The 27284-nt window shown below is 46.3% G+C and overlaps 1 protein-coding gene across 1 annotated transcript in view; it reads right to left on the reverse strand.

The window, feature by feature from the left end:
- The window catches only part of ATP6AP2 (ATPase H(+)-transporting accessory protein 2), a 33538-nt gene extending 16658 nt beyond the window's left edge, over positions 1-16880 (reverse strand). Inside the window, exons 1-6 of the mRNA XM_084595514.1 lie at positions 16779-16880; positions 16067-16209; positions 13191-13322; positions 11948-12049; positions 7641-7832; positions 3637-3783 (exon numbers count right to left, since the gene is read on the reverse strand). Coding sequence (XP_084451640.1) covers positions 3637-3783; positions 7641-7832; positions 11948-12049; positions 13191-13322; positions 16067-16209; positions 16779-16806 — 744 coding nt within the window. The 5' untranslated portion in view covers positions 16807-16880. The remainder of the gene's footprint in view (positions 1-3636; positions 3784-7640; positions 7833-11947; positions 12050-13190; positions 13323-16066; positions 16210-16778) is intronic.
- Positions 16881-27284: the final 10404 nt, after the last annotated feature.

The raw sequence follows: 27284 nt of genomic DNA on the forward strand, positions 1-27284 counted from the left end.
CGCGTACGGAGGACACGTATTGCAAACAATTGTTTTTGCGCTGGGAGGAAACGAATTGTGCGCAGGAATACAAAGAGCAAAAAAAAAAAAAAAAAAACCATGTCTGTCTGTGCGCTTCGCGAGTGTGACAGGGGAAAAGAAAAATATGAACAGGTGCGACCACTCATGACGGGGGTGGCTAGGGAAGCATGAGCGAAGCAGGTACTTGCGACGTGATATCCGGTTTTGTCAGAGCTTTTTACAGGAGCCCGCTAGGTGCGGCAATTTGAGAAATATTCATTAAAATACTTACTTTCCGCTCATTTCTGATCATAAAGTGGATTGTTTTGGTCACTCCCAATGTGATAGCGACCATCTGCGCTGGAAATCTCGGCGGCAATTTTTTTATTCAGCATACCTTTAAGCTGCTTTCTGGGCAGCGGAAGGCACAGTATTTGTACTATATGTCTCCCTTTTCAGTGGACACCTACACTTAATAAGATCAGGGTCATTCAGAAGATCCTTTTAAAATCGACTTGGCCAGCAAGACCAGTAGTCTTGAAGCAAATGGACAGCAGTTCAAAGGAAAGTGAGATTCCGCATACATAATGCATTTTGTTTGCTTCATCGTGAACATCAGTTGGTAGTGATGTTTTAACAAGTGTCACGTCGTCATCAAGAAAGTGCTCAGTGGGGAACCAGGGAGCTGCTACAATGTAGGTGAAAGATAACACTCAACTTCTGCTGGAAACCTATAAAAAAGTACTTTTAATCCTGATTAGACCATTTCGTTTTCCGGATGTTACCCAGAAGACCCTAGCCTACAGAGGTGAGCCATGTTAAGGAGGAAAGAACAACAAATTGGTAACTCTGCCCTTCAGCACTTTCACATCGATGGTTTAGGGAAAGCTCCTCTTCTCACAAAAAGTGAAACTACGCCTCCTCGATGATCCAGAAGAAAGATTAAACTGGTGTATATCAAAGCCCAATGTATGAAGCTAGAAATTTCCTGTGGAGTGACTTCAGGCATGCCACGAGCGGTCGATGAAGCAAAACCAGACGACATGTTCCTTTCAAATAACTGCACGTGTATCCCATTCTGCGGGTACCATGCTGCAAACAGGCTTTTTGCCCACAAATTGCAAACTGACAACTGCAAACTGGCCTCTTCGTCAAGGTGTTATCAAATCACTCGAAATAAGTGACCAAAACTGATGATCAGTTTACAGCAGAACCTCTTTATAATAAAGCCACTTGGACCGGCGAAAATCTTTACAATATCAGGGTCTTCACTATATCAGTCGTTGGTGATACCATGGCACTGAGGATGATGTCTGGTAAATAAATGGCTACTTACTAAACATGTCTTTCTGCTTTAAGAAAAGCAAATGCTCTAAAATGCTTTCCGTACCTGTCTTGTCATCTCTTTGTGCCATTTACTTTTTTGAGTTATAAGATCTTGTGGAAGTACTTCTTTAGTGTGAATACAACGTGGCTACAAATAGAAGTGAGCGTGATTTCATGTGAAAAATCAAAGCCTTGCATGAAAAAGGCGTTGTCTGCCACTGTTTCTGTCATTTAAGAGGCAACAGATGAGAAATGCACATGACAGTCAAGCCCGGCAAAACTCCACATGCCGCACCTCCACTTCTTGCCATCACTTATGGAAGTGCCACACATTATGGAAAATCATTCTGAGGTGAGTGAGTGATGACGGAGACACACCACTCGGTTCACGAAAAGAGTCAGCGAAACCAAGGGAAGCTACGCCCCCCCCCCCCCCCCCCCCCCCCCATTTTCGAGGACCCTGCCTGGCTCAAGACTTCCTGCCAGTATTGTGACCTGGATGGATGATGGATGATAGTGGCTCTGCCCTTTGTATCGGGCGGCAGCTTGCGCCGCCTAGCCAAAAAATTAAAAGAAATATATTTATCTCTTCCCCATTTTTAGCTTCTAACCTTCACCACATCCTCAAACAGGTTGCCAGCATCCAGTCCGTCCTGAACCAGTACTGTCACCATCACAAGATTGCTCATGTCAAATGACAGATCTTAGAGAAAGATGACCAAGGGAGTCCCTTTGCTAGTCTCTCATGCACAACACCCAAACTTAATCCAATACTCAGTTTCCCCATCCCCAGTCGATAGCTTCTAGCTACCTCAGCTGTTCTGTTTCTCGCTTATCCCCTGTCAACAAACCAGCTTAGCTCAAACAAGCCATATTACTGCCCCATTTCTTGCGTGACGTGGCAGAACCAGCCCTTCTGACCACCAGGCCTCAGCTTCTACTGTCACCCAGTTCACTGATGCATGTTACCAGTCTGAAAGCCCTGCCATCAATGGTAGTGAAAGGCAGGAGAGCCTCAATCAATTTCCAAAAATGCAGAAAGAGGGCGATAGAAGGAAAAATTGCAACAGCTGTCGTCAAGAGGTGCGACACATCACAGACTGGATGCACGCCTTTAAATGACTGTGCGATAATGGTTGGAAGGAGCCAAATACAGCACTCAAAAAAGAACACAGAGTGATTGCTGAGTGCATTATAAAATATATATGTACTATCATAAATAGACCGCTATTTCATTGAAAGCAGCCTTTAAATATTTACTCGCGTAATGCTCGCTCACACACTCCCAGATAGGCTGTCAAAAACTGGATACTCTTTTTTTCCTCGCATAATCATCGCACCACCAAAATTACTGCCGCGAGAGTCTCCTGCTAGTAGCAGCAAGCGCCATCTTTGGAGCAATACTGGAGCAAGCTGGCCTAGTTGTGTGCGTGCATTACCAGTCAGTGATAGCATGCTCGCGTATATCATCATGGTCACAGGTTATGCTCAATGAGTCGTTGCATAGTTTTCGTTCCGCCACTTTGTGAGGTATCTCCGTGTCTCGCTGTCATTGTTACTTCTTTCCATCCATATTACTTGCTTTGTTCCACCTTCTACACTGTTCTTGGTGCCGCGACGGGGTGGTACACAAGCTGTAAAACTGCTTTTAAACTGAAGGCTATCGAGCACGCGCTAAAGCATGGCAACCGTGCTGGCACAGGCACTTCAGCATCAACAAGTTCTGCATACATTACTGGAGACCGTGATCGCAGTGTCGGCACGGACTCGGATCAAGAGTAGAACTGTACGGTCTGCTGTGAACATTATACCATCAACGCGGGGAGTGATGATGAGGCTGCGTGCGGCAAACAAAGTGCTTTAGCAATTCGTGCTTTCGGCGACCCTGCACTTTTATAAGTTCTGTTTGAAAGTAATGTTTTAGTTATATTTACAATAGCTGGCCTAAGAATCCCCATTCACACCTATTTAAATTTGATTTCAGAGCTCCAAAACATTTGCTTCAAAATTTTCTCCGCATTATCGCACCCCCTAACTTCGCACCAATTTTCAGCGAAAAAAATTGCAAGCACAGTCATAAAATGTGATATATCCACTTCAGACACTCCAAACAGATGAAATGTTGGTAGCAACGAAACTACACACTATGGCGCAACCATCTCCTAAAACCTGACTTTCCCGATCAACGAGTGGTCAGATCTACCAGAGTATCCCCATATCTTGATATTCGTCTCCGACAGTAGACCGTCCCATTAAAATGGCACACACATTTAGAGCAAGACCATCCTTGCCCCTTGCTGGAACACTAACCTTATCAACAAACTCTCGGAGGAGGCGCAGAGCATGGGACGCCTGGTAGGACTCCTCTGTGTAGCGGTCCATGACGTGGCGCAGGCCGCTCAGTCGCAACCAGACCACGCTCGGCGCGCTGCCACCCTTGGACGCCTGCCGGGAGAGCTGCAGGGCAAAAAACCAATGCATTGTCTGCAATTGTGGTACCACCATCCCACTACACCGTTATTAATTAGTACCAAAAAAAAAAAAAAAGAGGCAATGGCTGATATGCTCCACACAAATCAGCAGCAGCACCAGCAGCAGCAGCTGGATTATACCCACTGCAGGGCAAAGGCCTCTCTCATATCCTGCCAATTAAAACCCGGTTCTGTGCTAGCTGCATCCACTTGACTTCTGTGAACTTCTTGACCTCATCCGGCCACCTAACTTTCTGCCGCCCCTGTCACGCTTTCCTTCCCTTAGAATACAGTTTGTTACCCTAAGCGACCGTCGGTTGCCCTCTCTAAGCCCTACATGCCCTGCCCATGGCCATTTCTTCTTGATTTGCACTAGAATGTAATTAGCTTGAATCATTTCTCTGCTTCTTTGCAGATAAATGACAAGTGCTTATCTCAATATGAGTGACGTGTGACCCAAGCTAACTTGTTGACAAGAAATGCATTGGAAGTTAACTGAACTTGCCATAGTGAAAAGAGTTCATAAATAACATTATACATAATGAGAATCTGACCTCTGCATTTACAAACTCTGCAATATTTCTCCGTCTTTCATTGTGATTATATTTTTGCTTTGTGATCGAAGAAACATACATAAGAGGGTACAGTGACCAATCAAGCGTGTTAGATTGCAACAATTCAAATTAGTGCAATATTTTGGACCTTGCACAGTTCCTCGAAAAATAGCGCTTTTTTTTTTTTACCTAACATGAGCTCATGCAAGCAGTCATCGCTGAAACAACAAACTCTGTAGCCATGGAGCACACCATTTTGAAATCGAAAGGAGTCATTCCGACAGACTGGATCAAATAGGCTTCACTATTTGTCCATCACTGTTGCTACTTGAGTTAATGGGACAGTCTATATTGCCAGCTTGCTTCTTCTCGTGAGCTTTGTCCAAGAGTTGCGCTCTGTGTTCATGACCGTCACTGCCTGAGGAAGCTTAGAGGAGGAGGTAACTACAGTAGAACCCCGTTGTTACGTTCCTCACTGCTGCATTTTCCCAGCTGTTACGTCGCTTTCATCCGGTCCCGGCATTGCTCCCGTAGGATCCAATGTATTGGGATTCTCGTTGTTATGTTGTAGCTGTGAAAACGTTCCCGCATGATATGTCACAACTGGTCACCGCGAACCCGCCTGAGGCAACGCACGTCGACCACCATTTTGAATTTTGAAGAGTCATGGCTAGGCTTGGCTATGGAACTAACTTTAAGAAGCCGCACGCGAGTTGGAGAGGCCGCCACTAGATGGCCATCTGCCTCGTGAACGTCGGCTAGGTGGCGTGCACCGTCACCGCCCGATTCAAAGGGTTCAGCTTCATCCATCCATCCATCCGGCGAACCAGTCCACGACAAAGCCAGTCGTGAACCAGTCGAACTAACCCTTGTTCTTTGTATCCGACGATCGTGATCTGACGTTCTTCGATGGCGTCGCGCAAGCGGAAGGCGCTTTCCCTCCAGGAAAAGCTGGACGCACTCAACGCTGTCGACAGGCAGCCAGCACTGAAAAGAATTGATATTGCCAAAGACCTTGGTCTGCCACCATCTACGCTTAACAGCATCGTCTCAAAGCATGCCAAGATTGAAGGCAATGCAGCACTTTTCAGCCCGAAAGCTAAGCAGGCTCGTGAGGTCAAGTATGGAAACCTCGACGAGGCTCTTCTGACCTGGTTCAAGCAAGCTCACGCTGCCGGCGCCAACTTTAATGGCAGCATTTTGCGCGAGAAGGCAGTGGACATCGCCGACAGACTGGGCATCACAAACTTTGCGGCGTCGAATGGCTGGATTGACCGTTTCCGCAAGAGGCATAGCACCGCGTACAAGACAGTAAGCAGTGAATAAGCAAGTGTGAACTTGGCAACAGTCGACGATTGGAAGGCCAAACTATCTGCTATACTAACTTAGGGCTATGCGCCTCGTGACATCTACAACGCCGATGAAACAGGCCTTTTTTTTCTGGTGTAGCCGTCGAAGTCCCTAAGCCTGAAAGGAGAAGCGTGTCACGGAGGCAAAAACAGCAAAGAGCGATTGACGGTGCTCCTTTGCTGCAACATAGATGGTTCCAATAAGTAAAAGCCATGGGTAATCGGCAAATATCGGAACCCGCGGTGCTTGAAGAACACTCGCCTGCTGCCATGTCACTACAGAAGTAACAGTCGTGCGTGGATGACGTGTTCGTTGTTCGAAGAATTTCTTCACTACTTCGACAACAAGATGGGATCCCAGTGCAGGAGTGTTCTTTTTCTAGACAATTGTGCTGCCCACACAAGAGAGCCGCAGTTTCTTTGGAACGTCAAGCTTGTGTTCTTCCCACCGAACACTACAAGCCATCTGCAGCCACTAGATGTAGGAGTCATAAAGAACCTGAAGCATTCCTACCGGAAGTGTGTTGTGAAGCGCTGTCTTGCGCGTATTGATCGTGGACAGCAGCCTACGACCATTTCGGTGCTTGACGCTATGCACTATGTCGCTTCAGCATGGGCTGCAGTGGCCGCATCAACTGCACAGCACTGCTTCGCGCAGTGTGGCTTTCGCACGGACGGCGAAGGGGAATTTCCTGGCACAGACGCTGGGGAGTCGGAAGCAGCCTCTTGCGATCAAGAGCTCACTGAGGCGATGGATGTGCTGGGTGCCACGGGACTCACATACGACGACTATGTCGCAGTGGATGCTGCCGTCGTGACATCGGAGTGCCAGAGTATCGGTGATATTGTTGCGAGCTCGGTCGCGAGTGAAGCCGCAGATTGTGATGACAAGCTCGAGCCACACGATTCCGAGGATTTGTCAGATCCGAGCTTTGGAGAAGCGGTCGCAGCTCTGGACCTCCTCCGTAGGTATGTCGCATCTCAAAGCGACGCGGACAGCAATGCGGCTTTCCAGGCTATTGAGAAGCGCCTGGTGTTTTCTAGCGAGCGAAAGAAACGGCAGTCCACTATTCTTGATTTTTTTTAAGTCCTAAAGTCACTTTGCGGGAATAAATTGTTTGAAGTGAAAGCTGCACAGTTCTCGTTCCTTTTCAAAGCCTTCCTCACTGTTGCATTTTCCCGGCTGTTACATTTTTTTTCTCGGACCGGTGATAAACGTATAAACGGGGTTCTACTGTACTACAAAACCCCATTTTTCAACCCACTGCTGATTTAATTCAACTAACCTTACCTATTTCTCTTTTGCTGCACTTTATTCGAAGCTAAGCTCACAGAAAATGCAGTATGTAGCAAACTCGTTAGCTTATTACGAAATCAAGATGTCCTTTGTGACAAAATAATTTTGAACTTGGCTTTCATCGAATACTCCTGCAAAGCACTGTTCTGTTTCTCCACTTGACCAATCAAGCTTCCACAGTGATGCTGATGCTCGAAAAATATTTTCAGGAGGGAGGGCTGGGAAGAACTGCTTATCTATTGTTTATATACACATACTTCAAAATTACTCTATGTGCCCATTCTCACATTTCTGAACACAACAATATCAATGAACAAGCTGCACTCAGCGTGGCGCCCCCACCAACCTGTTCCTCCTCCTGAAATTGACATCCTATGAAAACCAAAATGACACCAAGCACATCTAATCTTTGCCTATTTTCGCGTTTTGTGGGTGTCATCAACATAATATTGCCTACTGTGGCATTGTGGTGGTAGCTAATTTTATGGAAGTGAAGGGGGTCTGGGGTCCCCCCCTCCCCCCTTTGTTCTGCCATCCTTGAGCTTCCAACAGCTCCACATCTAATAATAGGGCATCATGCAGATTTCAAAAATGAAAACAGCAAACTATGCAAGCGGCCTCTGTTCCACAGTCACAATGATACCTGCTCAAGCATCAACTTGGCCGTGTGCAGCTCCACAGCAAATTGGTCGTCACCAGGCAGTGACACGTTGAACGTGCCGTCACGAAGCACTTTGGACAGCTCAGCGTCCTTCACGGCTTCCTTCAGGCGGCTGTCGACCTCTGGCGAGACAGTCAGCAACAGTTCGGGGTAGGCCATCTTGGCTCCATACAGCTGCGCAAAAGCACATGCAGGTCACTACCTTCAGAGGATTACTTTTAAGAATAAAAAATATATACAGTAGGCAATCAGGCAGAACAAGTACTAACTGCTCAAGGCATAGTGGGCTTGATTTTTTAGGAAGAGAATTATAATGACGTACTCCCAAAGCGATCCAGAGCACATTTTCTTGCTATGCACACCGAAGAGCATTTTTTAAATTTTTTTATTAACAGCCTTGGACTAGGGTCCTCAGCCCCAAATACGCATCAAGAAAATCTTGCTCCATGGTGCACCATGCCTTGTATTCCAATGGCCTATTTGGATTTTTTTACACCACCAGGCATTCTTTGCTTCCTACTCCCGGCTTCTACTGCACACATAAGAAAAAAATTCTAGGAGACACTTAAGCCTGCTTAGGGGCAATAACGAAAAAGCTTTGTTTATTTTTTTAATATAATTTGTTTGCTTTTATTTTCATTCCTTATTTTATTTTTTGTGGCGCTTTAGCTATTGATTACCCAATGTTCAAATACTTTAGCCAATTTAGGCAATGTTGGCTTGTTACGTGGCTATTGGATCGGATTGACTAGGATCTGTGTAATTTGACATGTTTCCGTGTACTCCACTAAAGAGAAGATTTCGCCTTAAAAAGAGAGCACAACTATCCAAATTGCAAACGTGCACGTCAGTTCCTGCTTTCATAAATGCCTCCGTATGCCCCTCCACTAGGCAGTGACCACAGATAGAGCGGGGGTGAACCTCAACACCTCAACACTACTCACTTGAAACATTTCAGGTCCTTTACACCCAGAACAAGGAGACGGGCTGGGAACACATGCCCCATCCCCATTTTCTCCATCATAAATGACGGCCACATTCGTAAAAAAATTGTAAATTGCGGAGTTTGATGCCATGAAGAGACACATAGGCTACGAAGGCATGTTATAGTGGCCAGCTCCGAATTAATCTAAACACCTGGAGTGGGCACCTTTTGCATTTTTCTCCAACTGACATGTGGACAATCACAGGTGGGACCACCCTAACTGCTAACAGCCCTAACCCTAACAGCCAAGCACTCAACTGCTGAGCTACAACAATTTTCGGGACCAGGTGACCAGACCCCACATTGCAACCTCTCAATGGACACATGAGGCCTGGCTTTTTTTTTTCTCCCCACACTCCCTCCCCTCTACAATACCTAATGAGCCAAAGAGTAAAACAAAACGCGGAATGCCTGTGTCGATATTCAGCTAAAAACAAGCCATCCCAACTGTACTGCAGATCCCACAGTATAGCAAATGCACGATGGAAGGAATGAGGAAGAAGGCTGCAATTTTTTAACAGCACAACACAACCAGAACAGCAGCAGCTGTAAAACAACTTGAGGGAAAAAAAAAAATGTACAATGGAAGAGCTGCTAGTGTTAACCGTCTGCACTACCATGAATGTCCTCGACACCAGAAGTATGGCTTAGGAAAAAATTTTATACTTCTTTTTATTTCCTGTTTATGTACTTCAAAAGTACTCAATCCATATGCCATTTCAGACATTTCAGACCAATGAGTAAGTTGCACCGACCATGGTACTTAACCAACTTGCTTCCAGTGCTAAAATTGCGGTCCTATGAAAACTAAAATGACGCCAAGCCCCTCTATAATACTTGCCTGTTTTCGTGCTTAGTAATAGTCAAACATAAACTTGCCTACTACGGCATAGTGTTAGTGGCCAATTTCATGAAATTGAGGTGGTCTGAAGTTACTGTAAAAATTGCGTATAATACAAACCCGTACATAATATGAGGCGCAATTTCAAGATAGCAAAAATTGAAGACAAAAAAAAATGTTTTTATCCCACACACTGCGAGCAAGGAAACATCACCGAAGTATTTATTTGCACTACATTTCACAATGGCTTCAAAAGACATATGCGCTCAGTGTTATCACGTCCGACACCACACCGCAACAGGCATCGAATAGTGCCACGAACTTTCCGTGTGCCGGTACTGGTTCACTCCCCTTCTTGCGCAAACAAGCTCGGTCAAAGAATTTCACACACTATGAGAAGAGCAATCACCAAAGCCACGTGGTTCTCCGGTTGTTCTAAAACAGGCCGCTTCCAGCCCATAAGCGGGACGGCATCGCAGGAGCTGCCGATTATCATGTGCTGCGCTCACATCTGTTTGCGTCACCACCACATACAGGTGCGTGCCGTGCGTGCCCAGGAAATGTTCTCAGATTTATGGTTTTTGCGAGCGTCGTTGTCCAGTATGTGTATCGTCTGCAGAGAGTTCCTTGCTGCATACATCTTTCAGTAGAAACTCTTCTTTAGCACTTCTCAACGCATTCAGTATCCCGCATTTCTCAACCAATGTCATCCTCGGGAATACTGGTGAAGCATCCATGATTTTGACGTAGAGCATGGCCAGCATGACTGGGGAGGCCCGTGAGAGACCCATACAACGTGCCAAGTGATCCTTTCAGCATCCCTAATCGTACGAGGAGCGATCAACCTCCTTCCAGTCGTGCGTGCGTCACAGGCACCGTAGTCGCGAGGATTGTGGAATCAGCGTAGTGAAACCGAAACCATCGAAACAGTCAGCAGATGCCACCGCTAAATAGCGCCTCCTCTTGCTGGAAAGCCTGACACCGATGGCGCTGATTAATAACAAGGCCGGAACTGTGAATTTAGGCTGAAACTTGTTTGGATCCATATATAGCCCCAGACCCTAAACGGGCTGCAGTATGTATAGATAAATAAATAAAATAGTAGTACGAGGCGGAAATATGAACTGATAAAATTGAGAAGAAAACCTCGTATTATGCACAAGTTTTTACGGTAAGTCAGAGAAAAGAAAATGTAAATAAGGCAGGAGCCAGGTAGGGGAGTTGCACCTTCACCTCCATTCCAGCATCCCTGATGAAATGTGTAATTACCATGGTTTTGTTTTTACTGTTTTGTTTGCAAATATCGTTAAAAAGCTTTGGACATTCTCACTAAACAAGCAAATCGCAAAGGCCACTGTAAGGTCGTCAACTGTGCATGCTTGCTCAGCGTTTCTTTTTGTGTGTGCGTGTGTGTGTTTCGTCCCATTTCGAGGAGCCCTCTCACGTGGTGCGCGAGCGGAGCGGCGCCCGTACTCAAGTAGGGACCTTTGGCTTGTTTTTGCTTTTTAGTGTGAAGTGTCCCTGTGTGTGCACGTTGCCTGTACTGGATCTTTTCTTGAGGGGTGGGGGTCTCGCGCATTGAAGGGCGCTCGGCTGGTCTGTGTTTGACCGGTTAATGAGTGCACGAGGGTATGTCTTAAGCCTCATGCACATCCTTGACAGTGGCATGCCAGTGGTGGAATGGCCGGGGTTGGGACGCTTCGGCAAACTCGATCCCGGCTACGGATTCTGCGAAACTGCATGAACGGGGGAGTGGGGTACCAGGAATGGTTTCTCGAAGGAGGTACTGCGCGACAACCAAGAATTGCGGGGAATAGTCCAGTAGTTGCAGCCCGAGCAATGGAGAAGACAGACGTTCTCCCGTATGCTCGCTTGAGACAACGGACTGTCCTAAGCAGGAGGGTGACCCAACTCAGTGTCTCTTCTGTTTTTCTTTCGATCGTGCTGTGCGTGTTCATCTGGCCAACTTTTTATTTTAATTAAAGAAGTTTGTTAATTTAATTTGGCCCATTGGAGCGATTTCTTTCGGCGAAGCAAGGAGACGAGACCACCAACAAGAAAAAAAAAAAAAAAGAAACTTCAAAAACCAACAATAAGAAGTTTACTGCCCCGGCGAAGTCGATATGATAATCGTGTATCAACAAATTGATGCAAGTGTGAAGACAGCAGCTGCAATAAAAGTGCTCCACAGTGGCCGACAACAGCAAGGAACAAAAAAAGCACAAAACCATAGCAGTTGGAAGTCACACTAGGGCCCTGATAACCTCTCAGTCTTGCCATAGGCTGGATGTGCTACAGGGATTGGGGATAGTGCAATCTTGCTGCTTCGAATAGCAACAGTTTTAACATTACACGACCTTTCAGGAAGCTCCAACAGGAGAGCGAGAGCTACAGCTATAATAACGTCAGTGAAGAGCAAAATTTCCCGGAAGGTCCAACTTAGAACCCTTACAGCCAACATACCTTTTCTCCCGTCTTCATGTAAAGAACAATGGGTTCTTGCTCAGCAAACCTCTCCACAGTACGCTCGGAGAGTTTCTCCAACTCCTGCTGGAGGCTTGCATCCTGCAACAACAACAAAGAGAACCAAAGCAAGCTTTTACAGCAATAGTGTAAGTGTCCCACTAAATTTATCTACAAACCGCTGAATTACAAAACAGCCCTGGTGATTCTGCAGTGATATCATCCAGTGATCAGCGCACAACGCATTAAAAAGTTCACATCAGTTTTCCCCATTTTGTTTTCCTTTGTCACATTTATATAACATCTGTTGTTACAAACTACTGTACAAAAAAATTACAGGATAGCCCTTAGCTTCACTTAACACTTAAAGGCAAAAGCCTTTCCTTCTCCTTATCTTCTATCTCTTCTGTTCTTCCTCTATCTTGCGTGTTTGTGAACTTGTTGTAATTCCACTACTTTCTTTTCTTTGGCTTCATCATCAGCGACATCAATATCTCAGTACTCTTCCCCTCAACATGCAAGAATGAAGGCCTAACTTCCCGAAAGGGGAAATTATGTCGATGTCAGAACCTATTGCGACTTCTCACTGACACATTTGGCAGACGCAAAATATTCACCATGAGCCTACAAAGGCTTTCGCCTTAATAAGGCACACTTACTTCCTCTGTAGCCCACAATGTCATTTCTGGACAAGAGACTGAAGTGAAGTGACATATAGCTCTGGCTGAACTGCTGGAAAGGCTATCTCTGGCCTTTTAAGATCAAAACATGCAGCAATGATTAGATCAAATGCACTCAAAATAACAGGTGCCATATATTGAGCCACACTGACATAGTTCAAACAACTGCAGCACGCACTAGCCAATGTGCACAGAATTCCAGCTAATCTTCTGATAGTAGCAATATTTCTCAGACTACAGTTTCTGGGCTCTTCAAAAAGAATATCACCATGTGGAGTTTCGTGAGCAAGGTACTGCTAGTTTCAAGTCAAAAGCTGGAAGTGGGGATTGAAGATAATGTTTATTGTCCAATCGCGCTACCAGACGTCTGCGTTGGTCTCTTGTATTGGATGACACAGTATCACATTTCACAGACGACAAGACTGCCCTCATTCCGCACGACTTGGGTGTAATGTGTTACTATACCAACAGATAACAAAGTTTGTTAAATAAAATGTTTACCTTTCCCACACAAGAAAGAAACCTGCTAAATGCTGTAGGAGGGGAAAGTTGAGCAAACATACATTTTCCAGAGGGAAATTCTTTCCCGAGACGTCCAACGTCGTGTCTCCATCAAAACCATCGAAATCCAACACCAGGGTAGTCTTGGGGACCTTGAAAGGATTCACTGCTGCTAAGCTGTTCCATGGGTCAGCCTGCAATGGGAAACGGTAAAACAGCACATCACAAATTTCTATTAACAAAGTAATGCAATTATGAATTTTTTTTTACTGGGCACTGCTATCAGTCCTACCACGCTCGGATTGGTTGGGTTAGGTGGCGGGGACAACTTTTACTCACTGCCTAGCAAAGTCTGCTCCAAGCTCTGGGAGTGTCAGGATCACTGTTTCCATGTGCCTACTGATATTGCTGTGTCGCAACATGCAATGGCATCCGCACGCAAACAATGGCACACGATCGAGTTCTGTGCCAAACTCGCCAAGAGGGTTGGCACACCTACCAATGATTCAGCAAGCCTCCGGGAATTCCGCATTGTCATATTCTCTATTTTCAAAGCAGTTGAAGGCTTTTAAGGCAGGCCGAGAAGGCGGCGATGATGAATCATACTTTGGACAGCCATCAGTGAGCAAAAGTGATGAACATGTGCCTCGTGCTCATGATCTTTTGAACACTGACTGTCGCATGAGCGTGCAGATGATAGCGGAGACTCTCAATATTTCAGAAACCACCGTGCAAGACATCGTAAGCGACAATTTGAAAAATTGGAAAAGATGCGCTATGCTGGACTCCAAATTGTTGACTGACAATTACAAGAACAACTGAGCGGTGATAGCATGCAAGCTTTTCGAACACATGCAAATTGAACCTTACTTTTGGACAGTGTCATTACCAGACATGAAACATGGCTATTTGAGCTGAGTATGACCTTGAGACGAAGCGCCAAAATTCCAAGTGTCACAACTCAAGTCCCCTCACCCCAAGAAGGCAAGCATGAGCAAGTAGAAAGTAAAAACAATGTCGTTTTTTTTAACGCCAAGGAATTTCCACCCTAATGAAAGACAATACTTTTGAGACAATACGAATGCCTGCAGCACCTTGGAGTAAATGCATAATGTGTAGTCCATATGCATTCCAAACGATTCGCATGTAATATGAGGCAAAGCGGTGCGCACCTGGATTTATACCAAGCCATCTAGGATGCAGCTGAAGCGTCTTCATGCCAGTTCATTAGTCGGGATTATGAACAGGAGAGCAGTGGTGTAGCATGCCATGTGTCAAAACTGCATGCGGTCTATGGGCCTTCTTAGAATCACACATGCTCTCCATAAATACTTTCTAAAGTTCTGAAAAATTTACATGGCACTGATTTGAATAAAATGGAATACATACTTCTAACCAGGCCAACATACCAAAACAGGTCAGTGTTTTTGCCTATTTACGAAAAAGTGGCACCTGCGACTGTTCCTGTTGTGCTAGTTAGATCAAAACCAAGGCAAAACCAACACTAGCAAGATATACGTAAGCAATGAGACATATGCAGTACAAACTATCATAAAAAATATTTTTTTATGCAAACCGCTCAAGGTACATAAACGTGAGGGTATGCCCTCATACCATGCTGTCAAGCTTAGAAAGCAGGTTGAACGGCTACTTTCAGCCGGGCTACCCTGTACGGCCATCTAATTAGGCGCTGAAGCCCTAGTTTAGAAAAACAAATTAGGCATGTTTCAGAAACGATGTGAGCAGAGCAAAGAAATGGGTGGAATCCATGAGCAGGAGATTGCCCACTATGTAAAGAAAGTGGTGAATAGACATGGCAAATACGTTATGTTTTCTGCTCTTCATAAGCTTGCCCAACTTTGCTCACACATCAAGTGCGATAAAAGAAAGAGAAGCTGCAAGAAAAAAAAACATGCCAAACTGTTTGTGTACTGTTGCACTCGGGTCGTATATGAAATCTCACTGGCCTGCAGGAAGGCCTGCACAGGCCAGGCGAGACAATGCATTTAACGACCACAGAACGAAACATTTGCACTCTTAAAGAAAAAAAAGAAAGCATTTATCTGAGCATTGAGTCCAGTGTGGAAGTTGGGAGCCATGGAAGCATAAACTAAGGATTATGGGTAGAAGCTGTGATACAAAGGCAAGAAAAAGGTTGTAAACCTTTCATATACAAAAAGAAGGGGAATGACAGCATCAGCTTTACATCTATGGTGCCCTTTAGGACTAAGTTTATGTACCTTGAGCAGTAAGTTCATGCTGTGTACATCTGGATGCTTCCTTGAACGTTAACACCTATTCTGTGTCCATCATATGCAACACAATGCTTCTTGAAAACAACTTATCTAACCCATCTACAAGTTTTTTTTTTATACCAAATACGCTGCCTGGCAGAAACCAGTCAGTTCCTTCAATGCGACATGAACCAGATAACAGAACTATATGTGAAGCTAGTGAACCACAAGCAGACAACTATTTAACTGAACTTGCAGACATTGAAGTCATGATTTCCTTATAGATACAGAAATAGCCCTGCAGCCTCAGTAGGTTTGGTATCAAGGTAACATCAAATGTTTTAAAATTCCTAGTGTGTGTTCAAACAAACCACACAGCTGCATTTTAGTTTCCGTGGTAATTTCAATGAATGTTTTTTCCGTGTCCTCCTGTAGTAAAAAAATTCATGTGACTGCTCTCTTTAGGACACAAGTACAGAAATGCTACAAAATCGATTCTAGTTTTGAAAGCTGCAGGTGATAAGCTAGGCCCTCCAGGTAAGTGAGGTAATAGTCCTCCTTAAACAGCAGTTTACGAGCCACCTGTAACATAAATTTCGTTTTTGTAAGCTCGTTCGTTATGTCTCAATTGGCATAAGTATGAAATAAATCTTTACGATCTCCCGAGGCGAAATACACATATGAGAAACGAAGAAATAATTTACCGTTTTCACAGTGAAACCGAGAATGCTCGACAGGACATCACCAATCTGGGACGACTTGATGGTTTCACTGGACACGAACTTCACCGACTCCGGAGCGAGAGGGATGAAAAGCTTCTCCGTCGCACATACAGTGCCGGCTAAGCCTGTAATAAAAGAAGGTGTAGCAGCCGTTCAGACATATGCCGAAATGAGCGCAGACACGAATGACGCGGAGTAGAGCGCACTGCTCGGTTCGTTCGTTTCATGCTTGTTTCATAGATAATTGCAACTAGCATTTTGTGATCGCACTGGTAATTACCACAAATGAAAACGCACGGCTAACCGCTCTGATACCTTCATTACGGATGGAAGCAACACGACCAGCCGTGTCTGAAGCAAAACCACCGAGCGAGTCCGCTAAATCGCTAGAATTGAGCACTTCTCACAAGCGCTGGCAACCACGAATGAAAAAAATCTACCCAATGGCTTTCTCAACCTTGTCGGAATGCCGTAATATCAGGTTAGTACTGTCACAGAATTCACAGACGGTGATCCAAACAGCGTCAATCAAAGAATCATGTGACGTGAAGGGGCCGCTGCAATGGCTACATTTGCTACTGCCTCCGAAGAGAGGCCCTAAGAATGCTTTTCCGTGGCCCGATTCAACGCGTAGTTAGTTCAGATCGTTTAACACAAACGCAACAATAATTTTAAAGCAAATAATTATTCTCACCGAGTAATAATAGCGTCGAAAGCTGCATTTGAACGACCTCGACAGTCCGATGACCAGCCGACGCACAGACGATAACAACGGCACCGGAGATGGCCCACTGGCCGCAGTTTAGTAAATGTGCTACAAACCCAGAGAAATGGGCAGCAAACTTTCTTTATAAAACGTTAACCGAAGAGTTGTTTGCAATTGTAAACAAAAAAGCCTACTTGCTATTGTAAAAATATTTTTAAAAATATATATAGTTTTTGCGCCATCCACAAGATGCCAAAATATCAGATAATGGCGGGCAATTTGAAATACGACTTTGCTACAGCCGCAGTGAACTGTGTTGACAGCGACATTTCACAATACTTACGCTTCTGAACACAACCCCACACAGGTCACTCTTCAGTCAGAAAAAGTGACATGCTTTTCGCACTGAGCACACGGACGCCACTTCGTTTCGCCTCCATCGGCGGCTTCGTTTCGATGTAGGCGAAACGAAGTGGCGTCTGTGTGATGTGGGATGTCAGTGCACGTTACCACAGATGGTCCGTAGCCCTCCACTACTGCTACTCTCTCTCTCTTTCAGTTTTAATTCGCATCTTCCTCCCTTCCCTTAAGGCGCGGTTCAGGTGCCTACAGAGCAAGTGTGACAGATACTGCGCCTTCCCCTTCCTGTGAACCAATTATTACTATTATTATTATTATTATTTATTCTTATCATATTTTATGCTGAATAAGTTACTGTGATGAACACATTCAGTGACTGCTGAAACGCATACGAGCTATTTCGTGCGTACAGATCGCTAGATCAAGTTAACACTATTTTTGGCATCCATTTAAGACACCTACTTTTTAAAAAAATGCAGTATATCAGATCTACAGATGAGCTTGAGGGGCATTTCTAGAAGACTTCGAATCCTAGACGTACTCAAGCCGTCAATTCAAGTACCTTTAGCAGCTCTAGGCGCGTGAAAGGACGAAGCTGAGGCAACTCATTGAAGTCGTCTCGGAGCTGAGTTTGGTTTCCTAGACAGTTGAAAGTCTGCGGCTGTGGATTTGTTGGAGTTTAGAGACCTCCATAGGCGTGCGCAGAGAAGGCGGGTTTTCACTATACTGGCGCCCGAGGACTCGTGCTGTTGGGTTCCATATGCCACCCTATATCCTCAGGAAATCAGGGGACTCAATTAAGGAACTGTTGTGAGAAGCGCGTCATCAAGTAATTTTTTTTGATTCTGCATCCATGGCGAAGTTTTTTTATTGCGAAAGCAATACTGCTAGCACTTCGAGCCTTTGGCGTATCGTGGCGCCTCCATGCATGACCTTTCACGTGACCATGTGACGTCATGCCAGACCGAGAGACAGGGCCCCAGCTCGCGCCATCGGATGGTGGCGGTGAGTCCTTACAGGAGCCGCAGCGGTGACGTCATGCCATTTTCACGTGACCATGTGACGTCACGCCAGACCCAGAGAGACCGAGGCTCGCGCCATCGGATGGTGGCGGCGAGTTCACACACGGCACTGTGTCGCAGCCGAAAGAGGGCGCTCGCTGTTTGTGACGTCACGCTAGGAGAATAAAATGGGGCTGTGGCTCGGCTCCTCGCAGTAGTCGGGGTGCTAGCCTTACGGTATGTCGGATGATGCGTATAAGGCCTATTTAAATGGGCAAACAAGAAGTGACTTAAGCCACTAAAAGCAACCAACAGCGGCATCCGTGCTTTCGCATTACTCCAATGTAGATTCTACAGTGCTCTAATTTTTTTTAAAGCACAGAATGCTTTGTATGTGTTGATATTCCATCGCATCGCAATAAATGTTTTCTAACTATTACTCATCTTCGCGCTGTGTTTTGGCTCTTGGGGGCATGCCGGTGGGGGAGGGGAGTGAAACTTGGCGCCTCCTAATGTGGAACCCTGCGAATGCCTATGGGTCGACCTCTAGCAGAAGACGTACAGCTTGGTCATCAACTTGCTGTCATCTCGTTATGCAGAGGTTCCGCCTCTGTAATCTCTTGGCGGCGTGCGCTTTATCGCTATGAGTCTTTTGAGTACGGATTTCATGAAAGAGTGGTTCCACGGGGCAATCGTCGCCATCCCACTGAACAGCTGCAAATCGATTGAAGGTCTGCACCGTTGTTGAATCCACGACGAATATTTAGGTCGCTTCGATTTGCTTGCACTGGCTGCACTATAGTTCTGAAAAGGGCTGCAGAGGTGTCAAGCGATCACGTGAGCATGCAGTGCCAGTTCCGGCGCTGGCGTGCGATGGCAGCTGTCAAAACCTTTACGGAAGTGGAGAACTCTGCAACCTAGCAGAGGCCAATGTGCGCGCAGTACATGGCAATGTATCGCTTTTCATATAACACGATCACTATGGCTAATTTCGAAGCTGCCGTATACATACTGCCTTCGGAAAGTGACGATGACATGGCCACAGTGACGTTTACTGCGATATGTTCACCAACTTACGCACGGCTGCACGATCGTTATATATCTAATGGTCATATATTATATTATATTATATTATATTATATTATATTATATTATATTATATTATATTATATTATATTATATTATATTATATTATATTATATTATATTATATTATATTATATTATATTATATTATATTATATTATATTATATTATATTATATATTTAATAGAGCGCTGTAAGCAGCTGGCGCGACTCCGCGAGTAATGTTCGACTTGTTAGCGCGGTAATAAATTCAGGGTTCTGATATTCAGTCCAAAAGCGCCGCTGCTGAAAAGACGCACGTTCATCAATGCGTGGTAAATACATTGACTCACGAACATCTTATGTTCCGTGCTCCGTTGGCGACAAATTTGATGCCGTAGAGTCGCATGTGCACGCTCAGGACTCGGTTAATTCTGACATCAGTCAGCCGCCAAGTCATATGCTGGTACGTACGACAGCGCGGAAATGACTCAAACGCAATTGTGCTTTATGCTCGAAGCCGCCCTTTTTCTTATGTCCAGACCAGCGCCACACAACACGATACCACAAAAAAAAAAAAAAAAAAAAATACCGACAGACGACAACGCGTGTGAAGATGCCATATCGTGGCCACCGCTACATATATGTGGCCACAACTACATATAATACCGCTCCTGACCACCAGCAAAATATTAATTACCAGCAACCATCCGCGTCAGTTATCGACGAACCGGCCGGGTTCTGAAGGAGACGAAGTTTACAGAGCACTGCTTTTGGCTAAGCGGCACGTATGACATGATAAACTTTTTTCTGCACCTCCTTTGGAGCGAGTGGATGGTGCAGAACTCGTGCAGAACAACTCCTGCACCTTGACAAAATAGGAATAGAAGTGCAGACGGCGCGCGCGGCATTCCTGCACTCCTTGAACCGGTGCAGCTGGTGCAGCCAAACCGAAGAGGCCTTTATATTCTCGTTTGCGGGGCATGTAGGAGATCCGGCCTCGTGGTCGTCAGTTCTGCAGGGGTAACATTACATTGGCAAGCTGCTGCACCTCCAGATATGTTTTTCTTTGGCAATAAGCGTGTGCAGGGTTCTGCATGTAGGGGAGCCAATTTTCACCACTGTGCCCCCCCCCCCCTCCCCCTCCCTCTCCAGCAGAAATATTGTTAAATCGAAGAAGCTTAGCGCAATGAAAGCCCGCTCTTATCATCATGTTCGTTATTCAATGACGTTAGGGAGAACTTTAGATCAACAACAACATAACTTTTAATAGTCCAAACTACACCCACTATGACACTGGTTGGAGAGCGTCTCAAAGAACAACCGCACTGCTCCGGAAACGCTGAGTGTCTCTCTTCCACTCGAGCATCCCTCTCGCGCCACCCACCGACCACAACACGCAACCCCGCGGGGAAGAATGGGGGATTCCAGTCCGTATACGTCCATCCTCCGGTGTCAGTGGGATGGCCCAGATGTCGTGCCGTGAAGACTGCAGTAGCGGAGGCGGCATACGGAATATTCAACACATCAAAAGAAAGAAAGAAAGAAAGAAAGAAAGAAAGAAAGAAAGAAAGAAAGAAAGAAAGAAAGAAAGAAAGAAAGAAAGAAAGAAAGAAAGAAAGAAAGAAAGAAAGAAAGAAAGAAAGAAAGAAAGAAAGAAAGAAAGAAAGAAAGAAAGCTTGTGTGGCACAGTGGGTTAACGCTGCATTTTAGAACGCAGAGAAACATCGCTTCGAATAAACTTCGTGCGGCTTTTTTTTTCTCCACTTTTTTTTCCAATCGGAAATAATAAAATAAATTCCTATCATACTTCATGGGGGGGGGGGGGGGGGGGGGCTGTTTCCTTTTAGGTTGCATTATATGATGCTTTTAATCTTAAGTTGCTATAAAACCAACCGTATACGAGCTGGGAGGCAACATCAAATGCTGTTTGTGGAACGCTCACAATATTTATTTCCGTAATTATTTCGGCAATTATATCCCACCTTCAGTGGGTATGTCTTATCTCTAGGTTGCGTTCAGGGGCACTTCTGCGCTGACATACAACCGATGCGGAGGAAGCAGTATAGACCCGCGACCGTTTACCGTTGAGCCCCATTCCCACAAAAGCCCCTACGGCCAAAACACCAGACAAAGATGAGGAATGGCTATAAGACATTTATTTTGATGCAATAAAATTGCAACAAGTAAAAAATATTGACAAAACTATCTAGGCTTGATAGCATATAGCTTTGAAAGAGGAAAAAGTGAACTGAAAAACACACCCGGAACGAAGAAATGACAGGACGAGCGCTAACTCTTATGAGAGTTAGCGCTCGTCTTGTCGTTTTTTTCCCTCGTTTTCTTTTTCGGTGCGCTTGTTTTTTCATTCTAAACACAATATTGGGCGCCTAAAAAAAAAAAAAAAATTTAGCGGATCTAAAATTGAAAATGACGCGACGACTTGCTTCTCACAACGGTTCCAATTGAGTCTTTCCGGAGGTAAACGTCGCAAGCAAGCCATTCTTGGAATGCAACATCACGGCCGGGTCCTCGGCCGCCAGTATCTTCAAAAAACCTGTGGGGCCATAATCCTGCACATTTGAAAAAAGACGGCACAGATACGACACAATAAAGGAACGGGTCGACATGGCGCTCCCCTGAGACAATCGATTAAGTGGGGGGAGGGGGGGCTGCCCCCCTGCCCTTGGGCACCCATATGTAGACTTCAGCTGCGTAAGCATAGCACTGTTATTAGTTTTTATCGAACTTGTGTACAACGCAAGATTCGACATCCATCGAACAGCGCTCTGCGCCCCTGCAAGCAGCGCTTCTTTTAAAGCAGCTATATGCATCACTTTTCGTGCCTGGAGGCCGGTTGGCTGTGCGGCCATGGGCACCTGTTGGCAGCTCTTCCGTTGTGAAACCGCGCGGCGGGGTGTACTCCAGGATGGCATTCGCGATTCTCCTGCACTCACTTCACGTAGCACGTCGCTCCCATGCGCTGAAGCCAACCTATCTCCCAAAGAGCGGCTTACTTCCCCGCTTTCTCGCAGGTCGCGCGAGCCCATGTAAGAAAAAGGTGCAGAAGCAATTGCGTCACAATGTGTCAGTAGGGCTGATGTTGTGAATGCGGATGAGCGATAATTTTGCACTTCATAAAGCTTCAACCCCTAGGCTTCGGGCCACTAGACTTAGATGCTCCGCCATTCAGCCAGTCGATGCTTAGTGCATTGCAGTATAGTTCTTGTTCTCTACTCTATACATTGTTGTAACCGGAGTTCCGGCCAGACTTCAGTAGCTGACAATGGAGGCTGTTGTAACCGGAGTTCCGGCCAGGCTTCAGCAGCTCACAATGGAGGCGTACTTAGCGGACACCGGCGAGCGACCGCGAACAGAAGCAGCGAAGCGACGGCGACAACAGGGCACCTATTCTTGTGCTTAATGGGCACGAGACGAGTCGCCGAGCAGCATTGACCCCGATCGCCGAATTCTCGAGGCAAGCAGGTGGCCCCCTTGGAATTTCGCGGGGTGAATGACCACCGTCAATCGACTTCTCGGACCATTTTGCCCTGGTACCGAAACTCCATCGCCCGCACAAAATCGCCATCGACATCAGAAGATTTGCCCTCGCCACCGGAAGATGTGCAAGGAGGTTCACCCCCGGCAGTGGGCGGCACCTCGAGTGATCCCTGGCCCCCACTGATTGGATAGCATCGATGAACTTTGTTTCCCCAACTAGGGAACTGGGGATACCAGACCATATATAACTGACGGATTTTGTTTGTACAGATAGCTCCGTTTTCCTCTCATGACTTGTACCCTCTTCAGTATGTAGAAAGTGTATATAAATTTTACTTTTTGCCTCTTCTCCATGGCTGTCTCCCGCCTCGATGCCTCGTCGCCTCCTGAGCCCGCTGCGGTGAAGCTCGCCCCCTGAACCCGACACACATCAACTGGTTGGCTGCGGTGGAATCGTCCACGCTTGGTCCTGGCATCGGAAATTGTGAGCGCTTGACTTTCTCTGAGAATTTGCCAGGTTTGATAACTCAGGGACTTTATCAAAACTAGTAGATTTCATTTTGTGCTTTTGAAGCAGCAGTGTTTTACGAAAGTCATCGTTCAAAAGTGGCCATGGACATCAGCAAGTTAAAGAAACAGGAGTTGATTTTGCTTTGCGAAGAGCTTGGTATTGAGGTGGGGAAAAGCCATAGAAAGCCACAGCTTATTGAGGCTATTCAGGAGTGTGGGGCGGATAGCAATGAAATTTCGGAGACTTGGGATTTCATTCAGGAGAAGTCCAGGGAGGCTAAAGAAGCGGAGGATAGGAAAATTGCACTCAGGCAGTTAGATCTTCAAATTGCTGAGGCAACGCACGCCGGAAATAATTCTAACAAACAGGCTATTCCGACGGGCGCAACAATAAAAATTAAAGATCTCCTGCAGCCCTACAAGACAAACGAGGGCATTGGGCTGTTCCTCGTAAATTTTGAAAGGATCTGTGAAAAGGAGGGAATTCCACGGGACATCTGGCCCCAGAAAATATTAAACGTACTTCCTTGTGAAGCGGCTGAAGCGATTGCCAGATTGTCGAAAGAGGATGCCGAAAGCTACGATAAAGGTAAGGCAGCTCTCCTTAAAAAGTACCGGCTATCAGCTGATGCATTCCGGCGCCGCTTTCGAGAGGCAGCACGGAAGCAAGGCGAGACGTTTCAGGACTTTTCGTACAAATTGAAAGCAGATCTGATCGAGTGGCTGAAAGGTGAAGAGGCTTATGACAGTCGCGATAGCGTTATATTGAGGTAATCTGCCTTGAACAGTTTTACGGTAGCTTGGGAGAGGAAATGCGCCAATGGGTGCAGGACAGGCCCTGCAAAAAGACCTTGGAACGCGCGGCAGAATTAGCTGACGAGTTCGCGACCCGTCGAGAATCGGAGAAAGCACGCATCAGATCCAGTGCGAAAGTGGGTAGGGAAAATCGGGCGCACTCTTCACACACAGGGAAAAGTGGGAATTGCGTCGTCTAATGTCCCTGTTGCACAACAAAAAAGTGCAGTAAGCAGCTCGAAGGAAGACGCGAGGAAAGAAAAAGTTTTCGAATCTAAGAAGCCGGTCGTCTGCTTCCGCTGCCAGCAGCCTGGGCACGTAGCGGCCGGCTGCCGTAATCCAAAAGTGGTGTTTTCGTTTCTGGATAACGAGGACGACAACTTGCGATTGTTGCAGCCTTATCTTAGGGATCTGACCGTAAATGGCAAACCATGCAAAGTTCTCCGCGACTACGCTGCTACAATGGACGTCATCCACCCTGAATACGTTAGGGCTGGATGCGCCTGGATACGGCAGGTGGGTGAGGAGAATAGCGTATGTCTGCCGATTGCCCGTGTCGAGATCAAGGGACCGTTCGGGGTGCTTCACACTGAGGCAGCCGTCTCTCAAAACCTACCCAAGCACTGCAGTATCCCTACATATTTTCTAATCGCTCGGACATGCTGCTCAGGGAAAAGGGGCTGAGTTTTGGAAACCATGCTGTCCAGGCTCTCACACGTGCGAAGGCGCGAGAAATCGCAGCGCAGACGAAGCTAGAGGAAAAGGGTAAGCATGAAACTGTAAGTCAAGTGCAGGATCACGGTGGCGAGCAGCAACAGGATTTACTCACTAATAGCGCGGATCTAGAAAGCACCGATAGCAGTGCTGGCTGCACTGACTGTCCCGAATTATGTGCAACTGCTCAATCTGAGCCAGGAGAGGAAGTCAGTACGAATCTGGTGCTGCCGCATTAAGAGGGTTTTCTTGAGCACCTTCGGGTGGACCGAGAAATGTTTGCCGCTGAGCAAGAGAGAGATCAGTCTCTGCAAAACTTGAGCGACCAAAGAGAAACGGGTGTGTCACGCAAAAACATCGCTTTCCAGCGCCGGTCTGGCCTATGGTATCGCCAGTATGAGGACAGGAAAGGAGTAGAACGCGACCAGCATGTTGTCCCATCTAAGTATAGGGCTCAGGTTCTCACCCTCTCGCATGGAAAAGGTTGGGCCTGTCACGGGTATAAAAAAAACTAAACACAGGCTGCTGAGAGAACTCTACTGGCCCGGATGTTTTAAAGACGTCGAAAAATTTGTTCAGACATGCGACACTTGCCAGAGAATTGGCAAACCACACGAGACAAGAAAGGCACCTATAAAATTAGTGCCCATAATCACAGAGCCCTTCCGGCGTGTTGTTGTAGATGTAGTGGGACCGTTGCCTGTAACTACGTCAGGTTCCAGATATATTTTGACTATAATATGTCCGGCCACCAAATTCCCGGAAGCCGTCCCACTTAAGAAAGTAAGCTCGGTAGAGGTGGTCGAAACGCTGCTTTCTGTGTTTTCTCGAGTGGGATTTCCGGCCGAAGTGCCGAGTGATCAGGGCAGCGTCTTTACCAGCGCTCTGACAACTACCTTCCTTGAGAGATGCGGTATTCGCATTATACACAGTTCCGTGCGGCACCCACAGAGCACTCCGTGTTGAAAAGAGTGCTAAGGGCTTTGTGCCATGAAAACAAAACAGATTGGGAGGCTTCCTTGCCAGCTACCATGCTTGCGTTGAAGTCCGTGCCACATGAGGCCACCGGCTTCAGCCCAGCAGAACTAGTGTACGGCCGTTCTATGAGGTCCCCGTTTCAGATGCTCTGCGAGGTATGGGAAGGGCACAGAGAGGACCCCACAGTGGTTGAGTATGTGTTGCAGCTACTAGAACGTCTTCAGTCATGTCGCGAGCTAGTGGAGGCTAACATGAAATCAGCTCAGGGCAAGGCGAAACTATATTTCGACGGGAACGCCCGAAAACGAACTTTTGCTGTTGGAGACAAAGTGCTCTTACTGACTGCGTCGCGGAAGAACAAACTAGATGTTTTATGGGAGGGTTCCGCAGAGGTTGTACATTTCGGACACTAACTATGTTATTAGAATGCCCGGAAGACGCAAAGAGGTGAGGATCTACCACACCAATTTAATAAAACCGTACAGACAGACGGAAGCCGTTGTGCAGCTCATTTTAAATGTTCCTGAAGAGATGGAAAATGATTTTTTTTCCCCAGAAGTACAACTAGATTCCGCACTCAAAAAACTTTGCCAGAAAATTGTATGCGACGCCAAACTGGAAGATAAACAGAAAGAAGTGCTAGAAACGCTTCTGCGAGAGATCAGAGATTGCTTCGTTCACCGGCCCGGCAGGACTAACTTGATCGAACATGATATAGAGCTAATATGCGACAAGCCCATTCGGTGCAGGCCTTACCGGGTTTCACCCCGGCAGAAGGAAATATTGGCAACTGAGATTCAGCGGATGTTATTCAAGGGGCTGATTGTACCATCCGAGAGTGAATACACGTCCCCCATCATATTGTGTGAGGCGCCAGGTAAAGACCCTCGTCCATGTATCGACTACCGCCGTCTGAATGAGATCACACGTGATCAGAGCTACCCGATTCCGAATCTTGAGGGAAGGGTTGAGGCCATAAGTGGTGCTCATTATATATCCACGCTGGACCTCACTGGGAGGTATTGGCAGGTGCCTCTGACCGAGAAAGCGAGCCGAATCGCCACTTTTATTTCCCCTCTAGGAACGTTTCGTCCTCTCGTCCTTTCTTTCGGCCTCAAAAACGCGCCCTTTTGTTTTTCCCGTCTCATGGACCGTGTGCTGCAGGGTATGGGGGACTATGCTCTTTCATATTTAGATGACATAGCTGTCTTTTCTAAGAGCTGGGAGGAACACCTCTGTCATTTGAGGGATGTACTGACACGGTTACGTGAGGCAGGCTTCACTGTGAGAGCGGAGAAATGTCAGTTGGGAAAAGCTCAAGTGACTTACTTGGGTCACATTGTCGGACGCGGTTATCGGCACCCGCAAGAACTAAAAGTAGCGGCAATATCCGAATTCTCCAGGCCAGTCACCAAGACAGATATTCGTTCATTACTCGGACAAACCGGATACTATCAACATTACATCCGCAATTTTTCTAAAATCGCCAGCCCCCTTACCGACAGTTTGCGAAAGAATGAACCTGTCAAAGTAGAATGGAATTCGGACAATGAACGCTCTTTTCTGGCCCTG

This window comes from Amblyomma maculatum, chromosome 2 (assembly GCF_055883805.1).
Source record: "Amblyomma maculatum isolate TAMU_Amacu chromosome 2, ASM5588380v1, whole genome shotgun sequence".
NCBI classification, from domain to species: Eukaryota; Metazoa; Arthropoda; class Arachnida; order Ixodida; family Ixodidae; genus Amblyomma; species Amblyomma maculatum.